Source organism: Pollicipes pollicipes, unplaced genomic scaffold (genome assembly GCF_011947565.3).
Source record: "Pollicipes pollicipes isolate AB1234 unplaced genomic scaffold, Ppol_2.1 Scaffold_4881;HRSCAF=5763_pilon_pilon_pilon, whole genome shotgun sequence".
Lineage (NCBI taxonomy): Eukaryota > Metazoa > Arthropoda > Thecostraca > Pollicipedomorpha > Pollicipedidae > Pollicipes > Pollicipes pollicipes.
In genome coordinates this window covers 3,739,725-3,755,495 of record NW_023596576.1, presented here as the reverse complement: position 1 = coordinate 3,755,495, position 15,771 = coordinate 3,739,725, and the positions used below count along the sequence as shown (strand labels likewise).

Sequence of the window (15,771 nt, the reverse complement as noted above, 5' to 3'; positions counted from 1 at the left end):
TTGCAAAATTTCGAGATGTGCTATGCCCATTGAAAAAAATCCTGTATACATTGCTGCTTACGTGATGGGTGTTCACAGAGAGTGACAGCCATTCTGCTTTTGGTTGGCTGTCATTGTCACTGCTTTTGACAGCTGAGTCTGCTTTGACAACACTCCGGCCTATCTCGGCAGGTGTTCGCCGAGGACAGGGTGCAGTTCTGCGGGCAGCCCATTGGCCTCGTGGTGGCCGACACCATGGAGATCGCACGGAAGGCGGCAGCGCTAGTTCGAGTCGAGTACGCCGAGGTGGCGCCACCGGTGCTCACCATCAGGCAGGCGCTGGAGAAACAACCAGAGGGCAGGCAGCAGAGCAAGTTCGTGCCAGCCAACTTAACCACCGGAGATGTGGAAGGTGTGGAGTTCGAGCTGGGATGGTGTGGGCGGGGAGGACGAGGGAGGAGACAATGACAGCGGGGCTGGTCGGTGCCAACTGACGAGGCCGTGTGGGGGACACTGGTCGGTGAGAGGAATAGTAACGGCATAATTGCGTTAATTATTACGGAATCAGCATAATTGCGTTAATGTGAGCCGAACAGGAAATCTTAAAGGGACCGTCGTAGACATACGGTGAGGGATATGTTGGCACCCCTAACAACAGACAGTTGAAAAATAGACGAATGACACAGCCTGCACTGTGTGTTGCCGCGCACGTCTTAGTTGTCCTTGCCATGTCTTTGTTACTTGCCCTTTACATGCCCTTCGCTCTCATACTATGGTGGTTGCACGAGAGGCGTCAGCGGCAAAAAGGCGGCAAATTTATATCAGCCTACATTCGTCGCTTCTTACCCACCGGTCACTTCGCCCTCCTTATACACAATATGAGCAAAGCACATCGCAAACCGTCTCCCATGTCATACCATGTGCCGCAGCCGGCCTGAACAGTGCGCCGCACCGTCTGAAGGGCGAGTGGGAGATGGCCTCGCAGTACCACTTCACCATGGAGACGCAGTCAGTCAGGGTGGTCCCCTGCGAGGACGGACAGCTCAACGTCTTCTGCGCCGCCCAGGCCAATAAGGAGGTGGTCGACGTGATCTCGGGCGTCGTCAACATTCCTGCCAACAAGTGAGGCTCAGTTCGGAAGCTGCGCGTGCGTGTGTGTGCGTGAGCGTGCATGCGTTTTAAAGTTTGTCAAAGGGAGGGGTTGTTTTGGAATGATCGTTCGGAACAACTATTTCTTACTATTGTAGTACCGCAGAAACCACGCATAAGTCTATCGCGCGGCCAAATTTAATTGCTATATGGCCACAAGGTACTGTACAGTCGCTCACCAGGGATCCTTGCATTCATCCGGCGTTTATTTATTAGCATTATGGGCTCATTAATGCAAGAAAATATCTCGTGTATACCTTAAACGCAAAACTTCTATAACATGAATGCAACACTTTAAGATGGTGGTGTAAATAGGCAATTTATAAATAAAGCTGTGGTTAATCCAGCCGCGAGATCTGAAGCCTGGCGAACACAGACAAATGCTAAATTTGGCTTGAAAAGCCGTGATGTGTATGATCAGTGGTCAATCTTTTGGGCTCATCAGTATTTTTGATCGCTCCCGTGAAAGACCGGTACTTGTTTCCGTTCCACATTTTTTGCCTTTTCGTTTTCGGAGAGCCCTTTCATGAAGATAAGAGCTGCTGTATATTTATGCACTACCATATCATATCTTTCATTCATCAACGCATTACAAGCCTCTCCCGACGATATGAAGGGAGCTGTTCGTTCCCAACTACCGATCCCCCATGTGACTGAGCAGTCGGGTCCTGGGAGCAGAACGTTCTCACCTCTTCTTTTCGGTACCTTAGAAAGGTCTATAGCCACCTGACGCTGTCACGCCGATGAGGTGCAGAACCTGTCCCTGTCACGCCAGTGAAGAACCGAGCCTGTTTCTGTCACGTCGATGAAGCGCCGAACCTATCCCTATTACGCCAATGAAGGACCAAATCTGTCCCTCTCACGCCGATGAAGGACCAAGTCTGTCCCTATCACGCCGATGAAGAACCGAGCCTGTCCCTTTCACGTCGATGAAGAACCGAGTCTATCCTTGTCACGCCGATGAAAAATCCGAGCCTGTCCCTGTCTCGTCGATGAAGGGCCGAACCTGTCTCTGTCACGCCGATGAAAGACCGAGCCTGTCCCTGTCACGCCGATGAAAGACCGAACCTGTCCCTGTCACGCTTCTCCTGCTCGCTGGATGAACCCTGGAGGACCCCTGATGATGAGCTCCGATGATGACCCCTATGGGCTGCATCATCCTGCAGGATCAACTCAGAGGTGCGTCGTCTGGGCGGTGCCTACGGCGGCAAGATCACCAATCCGATGCCGATCGCCGCCGCCGCCGCCCTGGCGGCCGTCCGTCTCAACAAGCCAGTGCGCATTGTGCTCGACATCGAGACCAACATCGCCATGTGCAGCGGCCGGATGCCCTACCTCGTCTCGTACGAGGTGAGCTCGCCGAGGCTCTCGGCCGGGTGCCCTACCTCGTCTCGTACGAGGTGAGCTCGCCGAGGCTCTCGGCCGGGTGCCCTACCTCGTCTCGTACGAGGTGAGCTCGCCGAGGCTCTCGGCCGGGTGCACTACCTCGTCTCGCACGAGGTGAGCTCGCCGAGGCTCTCGGCCGGGTGCCCTACCTCGTCTCGTACGAGGTGAGCTCGCCGAGGCTCTCGGCCGGGTTCCCTACCTCGTCTCGACCGAGGTGAGCTCGCCCAGGCCCTCGGCTGGGCTCTAGCTGTGGTAGGAATCGGGGAAGCCAAAGGTGAAATAATTTGCCATATTGTCTAGTTGCAGTTGGATAACGCGTGTTCGACGTGTGCATGATTTACCAGTGACTAGGATGCTTGTGGGTGGCCATTTTATCCTACACCAAAACGGGATCTCTCCTGGGCATATTTGACCACGAAAAAGACATGTGTTATTGTGCCTCTCTTGGGTAAATTCACGGCTGTAACTGTGCTCATATGCTCATGTCTTATTTCCGTCCGTGTTGCATGGCACATGTTGTGAACATGTTGCGTTCAGACTCAACACCCGATCGCAAAAATCTGTTAGAACTATTTATACGTGTTTTTGTTAACGACCCGCCCAGACAACTTTGGGTTGCCCCATTTTTGTACGTCCTCCCGTTTGTGTTTGCCAACAATTCATGAATGAATGTGCACTCTGAATGAACTACCAAACGTCACCTAGCCCAGTCCGCACTGTCTTGATGGTGAAGACCTTCCATTGCACGCGAATAACAGCTGGTTATTTTGTTTAAAGAAGCGTAGCGACGCCGGTGCCCCCTACACCACTATCACCGAGTGCGCAAACGGCAGGCTGGCTTCGACGACACTGGCAAAATCCACGGGCTCAAGATGCACGTGATAGCGAACGCGGGTTACACCAACACGGTGCTGAGTTTCATCGAGCCGAGCCACGTCATGCACATGGTGAAGAGCGTATACCGCGCGGACAACTGGAGCGTCACGCCCGGCACGGTGACCACCAACCAGCCGATGTCCACCGCCTGCCGCGCTCCAGGTACGGCCGCCGCAGGCCGCTGTCCCGCCCCTGCGCTGGTGACACGCCCGACACGTCAGGCGAGCGGAGAGTCACCAGTGATGCATCCGACACGCCAGGCGAGCGGAGAGCCGCTAGCGACACGTCCGACACGCCCGGCGAGCGGGGAGTCGCTAGTGACACGTCCGACACGCCAGGCAAGCGGAGAGTCGCTAGTGACACATCCAACACGCCAGGCGAGCAGAGAGTCACCAGTGATGCACCCGACACGTCAGGCGAGCGGAGAGCCGCTAGTGACACGTCCGACACGCCAGGCGAGCGGAGAATCATCAGTGATGCACCCGACACGTCAGGCGAGCGGAGAGTCACTAGTGACACGTCCGACACGCCAGGCGAGCGGAGAGTCACCAATGATACACCCGACACACCCGGGGAGCGGAGAGCCGCTAGTGACACGTCCGACACGCCAGGCGAGCGGAGAGTCACTAGTGATACACCCGACACGTCAGTAAAGTGGAGGGTCACCAGTGACACATCCGACACGCCAGGCGGGCGGAGACCCGGCTTACAAGCCGAAGAAGGCGACGGCAGCGTCTGAGAGCGCTGAATAAGCCGGAGATGATGATGCGTGGCTCACTGTCTGTTCGCTGAGGTGGTTTTAAGAAAGGTGACATTGGCAGTCTTCTCTTCGTATTTTGTACTATCCAGAACAGTGTTGCATGTCTTCAAATGCTTACCAGCTACCGATGAAACCTGCCCTATTTCGCTGCCTGAACGCCAAACAACGTTTTCCTATAAATGTCGGCACTTGATAGCTTCACCGCCTGTGAAACGCTGCCTAACTAATGGAAATCGATGCACCCATTTCCTGATGATCAACGATAAGTACTAGGGGCTGCCCGTTTCTGTAGTAGCCGGCACCAGTAGCATGCTGTTAATCGAATCACCTGATTAATCAACATACTCCTGGATTCGTCTTTGACGCGCATTAATGCCTTTCCATTTCCTGCCGCCTTGCGCAGGTACCACAAACGCCATCGCTGCTATAGAGATGGTGATGAATCACGTGGCCCACCAACTGAACAAGGACCCCTGGGAGGTGCGACAGGCAAACTTCGCTCTCCCCACTGCCGAAGTGCCGTAAGTACTGGAAGCACGGTGAAAGGTGTAATACGGGATTTATGTCGTGTCTGACGATGGTTAACATGAAGGCAAAAAAGGTAAGCTTGCAAAAATAAACGAAAATAAAAGCGTCGTTCAGTTGCCTCCTATGCTAATCGATCAGGTTTTTGCATTTGTTACATCTGATTGTTTAAAGTGCACTTACATCAAACTGACGTTGCCTTGTTTGAGGTGTTCACAAACAACCACCGAATCAGCTTGAAAATGGCAGGCTTACTAAAATTTTCCGCTGTAGCACGCCAATGGGCACCGAACAGGACAACAAGGTGTTCTCCATGATGATCAACGAGATGTTCGATAAAGGCGACATCAAGCAGAGAAAAGCTGAGATAAACGCCTTCAATAAGGTATTAGCCTCTATGTGGTAAACAGCCATGAACTGGACTTGTATCTGCGTGTGCATCTGTGACTTGTATCTGCGTGTGCATCTGTGACTTGTATCTGCGTGTGCATCTGTAGTGGTCCCAGAGGAGAGTTTATGGGGACATTTCCGAGGACTTCTTTGTGCTTTCGTCATACGGTAGTTGACATGAAATAATAAGACACTTGTCATGAAGTGTGTACTTATTCGACATGCTCTGTTCGGGTCTGGGCCAATGCTAGGAACGGAGAGAAATGCAGGGAACCCCCCCCCCCCCCCCCCCCCCGAGAAAACTTGTGGAGCTTTGCGCCGGACTTAGGCCATTAAGTTAGACTTAAAATAGCATCGGTAACAAGCAAAACGTCACGGTGTTCCACTGCGAGAATAGACATAAAATACTCCTCATTCTCTGCAATCTTCGCCCGGTCCCAGCCGAACTATTTGACAAACGGTACCAGGTAGAGATCGCATCTGAGTAGCAACACCTAAGCAGGGGCGTAGTTTCGAAAGATAGGTTGGCGGTGTGCGGACCAATACCTAATGACTACATACTTACCCAAAATACACCCCAATAAACATTTCAGCTGGATTTGGCTCATTTATGTTTGACGTTGGAGCCGAAATTGCCCCCCAGTTGAATAGAAAACCATTTACCTCCACCCAGGCATACTGCTACAAAATCTATTCAAGGATTTTGATTAACTCAGAAACACGAATGAAGTGCATTTCAGCAAGTTTGACCAGGTAATTTTTGACCCTGCAATGATTGCAATTTGCCCTGTCCCGTTTCAGGCCAACCGCTGGCGTAAGCGGTCGCTGGCACTGTTGCCAATGTTGTACCCAGTCGGCACAATGGCCAAGATGTCTGCTCTGGTCTCCATATACGACAACGACGGCACGGTGGCCGTGTCCCACGGAGGTGTCGAGATGGGCCAGGGCCTGAACACCAAGGTCAGCGCAGGGAGAGAGAGAGAGAGAGAGAGAGAGAGAGAGAGAGAGAGAGAGAGAGAGAGAGAGAGAGAGAGAGAGAGAGAGAGAGAGAGAGAGAGAGAGAGAGAGAGAGAGAGAGAGGGAGAGAGAGAGAGAGGGAGAGGGAGAGGGAGAGGGAGGGAGGGAGGGAGAGAGAGGGGGACAAAGCAGAGCACAGCAGACCAGACCAGACCAGGGCAGAGCAGAGTCCGTCGTCTGTTGACGCCAGCATCGCCTGTATGTGATGTAATTTAGCTTCCGTCCTAGCTGCAACGCTGCCGCTGTTTCGGACGGACCCGGCCTGCCGTCGCTGCCTCGCATGTTTCCGGTCTCGTCGCCTGTGGGAGGCGCCACTAGCGCCGCGTCCCAACTGGTGCTCTTACGTCTGCTGAGTGTCGCCGCGGCTCAGCAGTTTTCCAGTTAGGTCACGTGACCGGAAAGTTATGCGATAGTTGGTCGGAATCTGCCCCCCCCCCTTCCCCACTCCAGCCAGAACAGGATTGACACGAGCCCGGGTGAACGGTAATGTGGTCCGATGGGGATGGGTTAATGTTGAAAAGGAACAAAGTTGTAGCACGCCGTGTAAATCTGTGTGAACTCACAAATCTATATGTCATTCTGGTGAACCAGGTGAAAGATATATGAGTCCAAGTGCAAATTTTACATCGACAGGTGTAAAAGCAATGAAAAAGATGGTAGCGGACAGGTTTAACCCCTAACCTGTTTCGCTGATTTTCATAGCACACACTGATAGGGGGGGCCGGTGACATCCTGCCGTTTGGAAACTTAGAAAGGTAGAACCTCGGAGAAAAAAAAAACATTGAGTTTTCTCAACAGCAACTCGCAATTGGTAAGAGATCCCATGTTGTTAATTGAACCTTCTAGATTAACTCTGTGGTCAAATTTTCCTGAAACTCAACCTATTTCAGCGTTGAACATCCATGTGTACGAAATCATGCGGCGTAGACGCATGAAATATAAAGATGCGTATTTTCGGTGGAAAGGTGAGTGTAGTAGCTAGGAGTTGTATCTATTCTTAGTCTTCATTTATAATGGAGGACTTCGTTAATGTAGCAGTGTCAGCCCTCCGCGCGACCCGCAGGATCGTCGGTCGCCGCCCACCGCCCCCGCCGGTAGTGGATCGTCTTGCAGTGCCCCTAAAAAACGTCTTCGCTTCTCCAAAATCAGAAATGCCAGGACACGTTTTTGGTGTCAAAACACGCGCAATGGATACCCTAGAGGCAACTGAAGATTTAAACGAAGCCGCACAATATGCTGGACTGGAATTTCAGAAAATCTTACGGATTTGGAGCGTCGCATCACCCCGCCCCCCCCCCTTCCCCTGTCCTCCTGTCACGCCGAGTAAGTTGTTCAGAAAGAAGTAACGGCGTGATGGAATCCCTAACTTTGTGTTTTGTTTCCTCGCTGATCGCCGTGCATATGGTTACCATGGAAACCGTGGGGAGGATGTCATGCATTTGTTCAGGCTTGGTACTCTTAATAGGCCGTCATCATAGATGTAGAAGCTCGGAAGAACTCGGCTGGTTTTACGATTGGAGAGTGAAGAAAGCGTGAGAATGTGGAGGGTCCTCCAAATCTGGACGTGTTTTGAAGGGACTGCTGCAATGCTCACATCTTTATTTGAAGCTTGAATTTGAAGGTATTTTTGTAGTTAACACCGCTGATACTTTTAGTGAGGCTTAACTGATCTGTTCTGCCGGCGGCCAGTTAAAGCCTTGTGCTATTTTAAATTGCTGGCCATCGCAGTACAGACATAGATATAATGCTTGGGAAATTTACTAAAGATGTCTTGCCATTAAGCCATAATGTCAATCAACAAGCTAGGCTGAATGATCGCCAAAAGTATTATGTCAATGTTACCCAGACGAAATTTGTGATCGCGAGCCGAGCGTCCACATTCTGCTCCCGAAACTATCGGACGTTGGTACCAAAAATGAGCCATTAATTTACCTGCTTACATGACTGCAGCGTGCCGTCTTTTCCAGCTTATTTGCGTGAATAGACCTGCTCAACAAAATGTTAATTTGCAGGCAGCTATCTAGAAACACATAGCGGCCAGCCAAAAGCTTAGAATTTCCATCTGACCAGCAAAGTTCAGCGGCCTATTAAAACTATCCAACAATTCATGCATAGCGTGTGTGCCGTTACAACGAGTTTGTCGCTGAGACAGGCTGAGGGCAAAGGTGCTACTTGTCGATTTTTGGCCTAGGCATGGCCTTCTACCATGTTCAATTTGAGGTTTAGGAAAAGAGCAAACCGTTTTCATAACTTGATCATCAAGAAAACGCAACATGACTTATTTTGAGGAAATACAAATACTCAGTTTCGTAGGCGACTTAGTTCCGGAGTGACTTACGACTTTCCTCAGGCTCTTAATTTTGCCCCCCAGACCTGTTGGAATTTAAGTTACCAGATCTAACTTCAGTACCATAGATAATCCCATCTAACAATCTACAGCAAAGTTCATGATTTGAGGGGGTATTGGATGGGTCGATTTCGCAGAGAGCCGCCTCTTTTGCGGGTGAAATGATGTAAATTGGGTCTGATTAGCACCTTATAGACCCTTCTGTTTTCTCAAGAACCAAGCATGCTACGATAATGCAGGAGACGGCGTGGAATAGCTGTTGGAAATCTTTATGAAATATGTGCAGGCGGTAGAATGGGGTTAGAATGGTCTTTCAAGGTCATGAAGTGTGTGCTTTTATGATTTAAAGCGCTTGGTTTACAAGGAGGCATGGCCTGACCTTGCAAATATCATGAGTACGATGGCAATCCACTTCAGCGCGACATAAATGAGAGAGGAGTCTGGAAAACCTTTTGAGGTGCATTTCCTTACCGAGATTAGCGACATTCATTAGCTTTGAGACAACTTCCAGCGCCATAACTTCGAGAAAAAAATTGATCACAGCGATAATGAGCATTGAAGCAATTAATTAGTATCAACGATAAGGTATTACTCGTACTATCGTCCTGGTCCGGTGTGTTAACATGAACTCAAAGTTGTGGCCAGCAAGCCTTCCGGCTATCGCCAGGTATTGTTAGCCCTGAGAACTGTATGCCGTTCGGCTGTCAGTCATGTATACGTCATAACACGAATTCTCTGCTTGAAATTGCTGGGAACTGTAGCGCCCTGGCCACGGCAGATCTGCTAAGCTGCGCTCGTCGGCATGCCCGCCAGGTGGCACAGGTGGTGGCGCGCGAGCTCGGTGTTCCACTCGACCAAGTCTCCGTCAAGCCGAACAACTCGCTGGCCAATCCCGGCAGCACCGTGACGGGCGGCAGCATCGGCAGCGAGTGGTGCTGCATGGCGGCCCGCTCGGCCTGCCAGCAGCTGCTAGAGCGACTGAAGCCGTTCCGCGCGGCCGAAGGCGAGCCCCAGCGGCCCTGGCTGCAGGTGGTCCAGATGGCCTCCGGCAAGGGGGGCGTCAACCTCAGCGCCCACTGCGTGTAAGGGCTCAACTGCTGATGTCAGGTGTCAACTTAGCCACACGCTCCATGTGCGGTTGTGTGTTGGCTTCGTGTTCGCCATCCACCTCACGCAAGAGTGCGTTTGCTTGTGTCACCCTCATAGCCTATTCCATACGAAAGTGTGTTTGCTGGTGTGAGTTGTACCGTGCGCTTCGTGTTAAGACATCCCCTTGGCCCGCAAACCTAGAATCGATCAGCTTCTCAAAACAATGCATGTAGTAGCCAGCTCCTGAACAAATATGAAAACACAAGGAAGGCAAAGTGGAAACGAGAAAGTGAGACACATGGAGGGTCACTAAGAAAAAAGAAGTACTCACTGCAGTGACAAGTTCTTTCTCAAATGGTTTTGCATCCACCTAAAAATCACTTTAAATTTACTGGAATTGTTGTTTCCGAGAACGAATCATCGTCGAACTAGCCGTCACACCGACTAGCATATATCAGTTCGCCCTTGCACCTGTCGGTTTGATAAATGGCCCTAACATCTGAGGTGCTTTTAGATACTGAAGAGCTCTCGGTTTAACAGCCTGGATAATTTGTCATTTCCAGCATGGACGTCTTCCAAGCTTTCGTTTAAGAACATCCAGTTTTTTTAAAACCTGCCTTTCATACGTACCAGGCTGGCACACTTTCAAAACAGCGAGCGTGTATCCATTAGCAGGCAAAGCACGGGTTAGCCTGGTTTTGGGAGCTACAGAACAACGTGCCAACTCGTGAGATAATGGACACCGTAAACACCCTCATCACTGCCCACTTAAGTTGAAGATGTGCATTTTTTACATACTTGACATGTCCCGCGACGTTTGGAAAGGGTTCCCTCTATGTCTACGACTATCAGACAGCGACTCCATAACGTCTATGACCTCTATGTCTCCGACCACCTATCAGCGACTTTATGAAAGCGTTCGACTGAGCAGGCGCTCGGACACCGTTCACAGGCAGGCACCCAAACCGGCCGGGTACTCTGTGCTCGGGCTGACGGCCGCCGAGGTGGAGCTGGACGTGCTCACTGGGGAGAACCGCTTCAACCGAGTGGACCTGTACGAGGACGCCGGCCAGTCGCTCTCGCCCTGGGTCGACGTCGGACAGATCGAGGGCTCCTTCGCCATGGGCATGGGCCTGTTCCTGACAGAGCGGCACCGCTACGATCCGGCCACAGGCCAGAAGCTCACCAACCGGGCCTGGGTAAGGACCTTTGCTTTCTCTGAATCGGCCCCACCACAAGCTGTTTTTATTTCTTGTTGATGTATTGACTTAAATATCAATGACAGTGACAGGTTTGATAACTCGTCACGGATTAAGCATTTTGTCAATACAAGACCATAAATCACAATACACAAACACCACATGCGTGGCAAACTTACATGAACAGCAAATTTCAAAATGTGTCAGATTGTAAAGTCCACCGATAAATCCCATTTATATGTTGACACGGCGAGCAGAAAGGGCCGGTATAGGCACAAGCGCTGCTGAAAGTGTTTCGCAGTCCCAGAATACGATGAGTAGAGTCATTTGTGATAGCTGCTTCGTGCGCGAAGGGTGCATTCCGGAGACATGGGTGCATTCCGGTGCATTCCGGAGACATGGGTGCATTCCGGTGCATTCCGGAGACATGGGTGCATTCCGGTGCATTCCGGAGACCACATCGAGAACACATATAAAACATACGCCTCTCCTGGATGTATAGTTGTCATGTTTCGGGTATTCTCAGAATTTTTCAGCATCTTAAAGTAAACATGTGGTGCGACTCACCAGGACATTTCGTGTAATGTCATCGCAGGAAATGCCGCCATCACATCATAGGCTGCATCTGTAATGCTGTTAATATCAGCCTCTGTCTTTTCTTGCCGTTTATGTAACGATAACGCTGGTGGCATGTGTCCACGTACCAGCAAGGGCAAGCGAGCTGAAGTTGTTCGTCCGACAAAGGTGAAGACACGCTGTCATTTGGTTGGAATGACTGAGCGGTCAGCGTGTGTCTTGGCAAGTTGCAAAACGTATAAACTCTTTCTGGATGCGAATGAGAGACGCATTATGATCTCTGTGTTTCACCAGTTTTGGATAGTCATGCGTAGGGATATAGAACAGTACTACAACGCAAAAAATAATACAAAATCTGCGCTTGGTGCTGCTTTTCTTATATTTCATGTCACAAACGTCTCAATCCCTTTCTTTCAGCGTATAACAAAATGATCTTTTTGTATCTTGCAAGTCTACCAGTACCTACCTGTGCACTGACTGACTATTTTCTTACCACTGCGAGTTCTAGTGCCGAAAATAGCCGACCTCCAATATGCCCTGAGACACTCATCCCACCCATGATTAGGCTACCATGAGACTATTCGGTTGATATGCTCGTAATAGCATGAATTCTGGACCATGCAGAATAATTCAGAGTATTTCACGGGTAATTTTGAATCATTTCTCCATATTCTCGTACTCAAACATTTGGTTCATTCCCTGGTTAGCTGAATGTTGCTACTTCAAACAGCGCGCAATGGTAGTTGTGTTATTGCCATGTCTTCTTTCGGTTATCATCGTTATTACTCATAGCTGTAAATATTGACGCATACTGCAGAACTACTACCCACCAACGCACAAGGACATGCCGAGGGACTTCAGAGTGAAGCTGCTGAAGAACAATAAAAACGACATCGGCATCTTCAATTCCAAAGGTAATGTGGATACATTGCGATGACTTACAGAGCTTTCTAAAATGGCTGAAGCATAGCTTCAGCGGCTGCGGTGTGAATTGGAATACAGGAACGTTTGTTTGTTGACTGGAGGTGGTATCGACAAAGATAACGGCTTTGCGTGTGTTATTTTCTTGTGGCTGAATAAATGCAATGCCAGTCTAACAGTCATCGACAGCGGCCAATCTCCCGTTTTGACCCAGCGTACGTGGAGCATGTAATACCGTACAGGACCGGCAAAAAATCCAGGGCCTTGGTCGCTGTTGCAACTTTCTGCCTTAAACCGGAGGTTGAGGGCAAACATTTAATAACGACCAAGACTCTGGAAGCCATTCCGGCCCAAGTGTGTTCTGCTTTTTGCTAAGTGCTCCTGTGCGACAGAGATTGAGATGAATTGAAGCCATTCTTTCGGTCAAATTATGGCTCTGACGTGGAGTAAACCGCGTTTAGATAATGAAAAGGCATGAAAGTTATGAAATGTTAATTAAATACTTCATTCAGCCAAGCCGTCACAAGGAAGTGGCATGCACAATCTTCGTTATCTACAGTAATGTTTTTTTCTGAAATGGGTCATTTTACCTCACATGTCAGTTTTCAACAATCATTTAGTCGTTCTGAACATCAATTTTTATTCTGAAATGTGCCATTTGCCTCAAATGTCACTTGTGAACAATCGGTTCTACGAGTGGCTGCAAAACTTCCACAGCAACAAATGCACTCCAAAAAAGTTTCTACAAATTTCAGTCGCATTGTTGTCCTTATAGCTGCTAACGCGTGCATTAATGGAACATTTCGACCCGAGTTCAAGATTTTACCCAGATTAAAAAACACTGAGGCAGAACGTTCTACCATACGCACGAGCTAATGGAAAAGTGATGCCACGGCATTTGGTGAAAGACCTTTCAGGGCCAGAACAGCGCTATTCTGGCACTGTCAAAAACCGGAAACACGGTAGATGCGTAGCAGACTAAGAGCATGGCTTCGTTGACATCAAAGGCCCACCAGATAACGATAGAGAGCTCCAAAACAACCCTAAAAATGCTTGTACATGGTGTGGGACGCAGTCACAGTACGGCGCAAAGGATAGCCAGCGCTGACAAAGCTGTGCCCATGCAAGGTTAGCTTCCTAGCCTAAGTAAGTGCGGCCACTAGGCTCGAACGCGATACGGTGATCGGCTATTGAGAGGATGTAGCAGATCCATGCGCCCAGCGCCATCTGGCTCTCAGGTGAGGCGCATTTGGATATCGGTTCCAGAGTTACAAGCCTCCTTGGGAGGTAGCGGGGAGGCCCCTACACGGCTACGTAGCCTTCGATGCATGATATGATGTGCGATCAGTGGTATGAGGTGGTACAGAAGCAAACTTGATAAGCTGCGCCAGCAGATGTTTCGGTGGGATGGGCCGCCCGTCGACCCTGTTCGGACCCCATATGTTGTTATCGGTCACCCCAAATCTGAGGCATTCAAGAGTAATTCTCAGACGATCCTAAAACTCAAGGTGGCGGCCGACATGGCGGCAAAACAGTCACCAGTGACAATGTGCCGTGGAGCGACGGAGGCTGTCTATGAGACGAAAGTTATGTACTTTGAAGGGAAAATGGGTAATTTGAAACATACGCTGCATCGCTACTACCTGCAGGCGAGTAAAGTTTGCGGCTGTTCTAAGACAAACTGTTATTCATTAAGCAGCACTTGTGAGCACGACTTATGTTTATGCACCATAAAATGAACAGATCATGGACAAATAAAATCCAGCCGTTTGTTCTGAGCGAAGGCCGACAAAACTTGTTTCCAAAACCCAAGCGCTCCGTTCACTGAACTGCGCTGCTTCGTGTTACGTGTCGCTCTTTTGATGGCATTGGATGCTCAATATGTCATTTAACAGCAGCCCTTTAAAACTCATCCATTCCTCATGATCCAGCAGCCCACCCTGCTGTTACTTCACTACCATCATGTACCATTGTACCATCGTACCATGACAGTACCGTCGTTACTTCGTTGGCGCGTACCCCTGAGTACCGCATCATGAGTACATCGGGACTAGCGACGATGCTTGTGACATTTTAGCGTGGTCAGCGGCCCAACCGACCGATGTATTACCTTTCGGTAAAGCTAGCCTCGCTGATATGATGACCCTGACCTGGCTGACTTGGTGAAGTTGACCTTCTGGTTCGCTGTCGGCCCGTCACCTGGTTGATGTAATGTGACCGACCTTTCGCTGGGTTCACTGGCCCAGTCTGACTTAAACGACTTATCGTTCACCTATCACTTGGCGCACTGACGCTAGGCAGTTCGGTTTAGAGGCCATCTCGTGGCCCTGGTGGCTTGTTACGCGTGTTGCCTGTTGACGTTAATGTGACCCTGACCCCTGTGACAACCTTCGCTTGGCCTGTTGTGTTGATGTGGATAGTACAGTGACCATGATAAGTCTGCTTTGTTGTCCTAGACGCGTTACATCAATTATGTCTTGTTTTATTTGTGGTTTTTAATTGTTTAATCCATTAGTTGTTAGTGGCTCAGCTGTTTGCCGTCTGTTAAATGCCGGGTACGGAGCTGACGTCGGGACGGCCGGTTGACCCGGCTTGCGCGTGCCGGCAGCCACCGGCGAGCCAGCTGTCTGCATGAGTAGCGTCTGCTTGATGGCGCTGCAGCAGGCGGTGGCCGCCGCCCGCAGAGACTCTGGCCACAACGACTGGGTCACCATCAGTAAGTCCCGCTGCCCTCGGTTGACGTGCCGTCCATCGCTGATGCTTTTGTAGGCTAGAAATTCATGCAATTTGAAGATAGCGCGGCCTGACCGTTGCCATCTACGTCGCTTGTCACGCGGACTCGTTTTCATCATAAAACTGAGTTTGCGCTATGGCTATTTCAGACGCACCCAGTACAGTTGAGGATACCCAGATGGCCTGTCAGACGTCCGCCGAGATGTTCGTCCTTTCCTAAGGCAGAGACGGCAGCCCGCCTCGCGACCCGGCTGGCTGACAGTGCGCAGCTTGCGTGCAGCGATCGTCCACTGTTGCACCACTGCACGTCTTGGCAGCTGCGAACACTGTGGCCAGTACTTCCAGACGATTATCCGACTTCTTTAGATGATATCACGACCTGCCGGCGACTTTTTCTGGCTCGAGCCCTGATTGGGTGGAATAGGGTGGGGTGGGGGTGGGGCAGGGTCGATGCGACTTTCCTAGACTTTCTGAGGATATTTATCCGTCGTGTTGTGTAATCGCGCTCGAGTTTCCAGTGGCCAGAGCATTTGTTGCGCGTGTTTGACGTTACAAGACTGCCTCTAGCTTTTCCGGTTCCCAAAAAGCAACGTTTTTTACGAACACTGCGCGGCGGGCACGGAAAAACTGGGCTGGTACATTAACGGAGACCACATATTTAAATACATGAACATCGTCAAGATACGCTAAAAGCGCACAACTACAAGTTCATATGTTCAAATTAACAAAAGAGCACGTCTATATGATTTTCACGTTACTTCATGGCATCGCTTCGTAAATATAGACAGCTGGTTGACCCGGCCTGGTGGGAACAGTGCAGTGTT

At 50.2% G+C, this 15,771-nt stretch overlaps 1 protein-coding gene across 1 annotated transcript in view; it reads left to right on the top strand.

The window, feature by feature from the left end:
* LOC119101191 (indole-3-acetaldehyde oxidase-like) overlaps positions 1–15,366 on the top strand; it is a 33,728-nt gene extending 18,362 nt beyond the window's left edge. Inside the window, exons 14-25 of the mRNA XM_037224478.1 lie at positions 172–391; positions 909–1,101; positions 2,295–2,478; positions 3,348–3,552; positions 4,554–4,671; positions 4,949–5,060; positions 5,867–6,025; positions 9,243–9,511; positions 10,471–10,717; positions 12,111–12,207; positions 14,823–14,930; positions 15,097–15,366. Coding sequence (XP_037080373.1) covers positions 172–391; positions 909–1,101; positions 2,295–2,478; positions 3,348–3,552; positions 4,554–4,671; positions 4,949–5,060; positions 5,867–6,025; positions 9,243–9,511; positions 10,471–10,717; positions 12,111–12,207; positions 14,823–14,930; positions 15,097–15,167 — 1,983 coding nt within the window. The 3' untranslated portion in view covers positions 15,168–15,366. The remainder of the gene's footprint in view (positions 1–171; positions 392–908; positions 1,102–2,294; positions 2,479–3,347; positions 3,553–4,553; positions 4,672–4,948; positions 5,061–5,866; positions 6,026–9,242; positions 9,512–10,470; positions 10,718–12,110; positions 12,208–14,822; positions 14,931–15,096) is intronic.
* Positions 15,367–15,771: the final 405 nt, after the last annotated feature.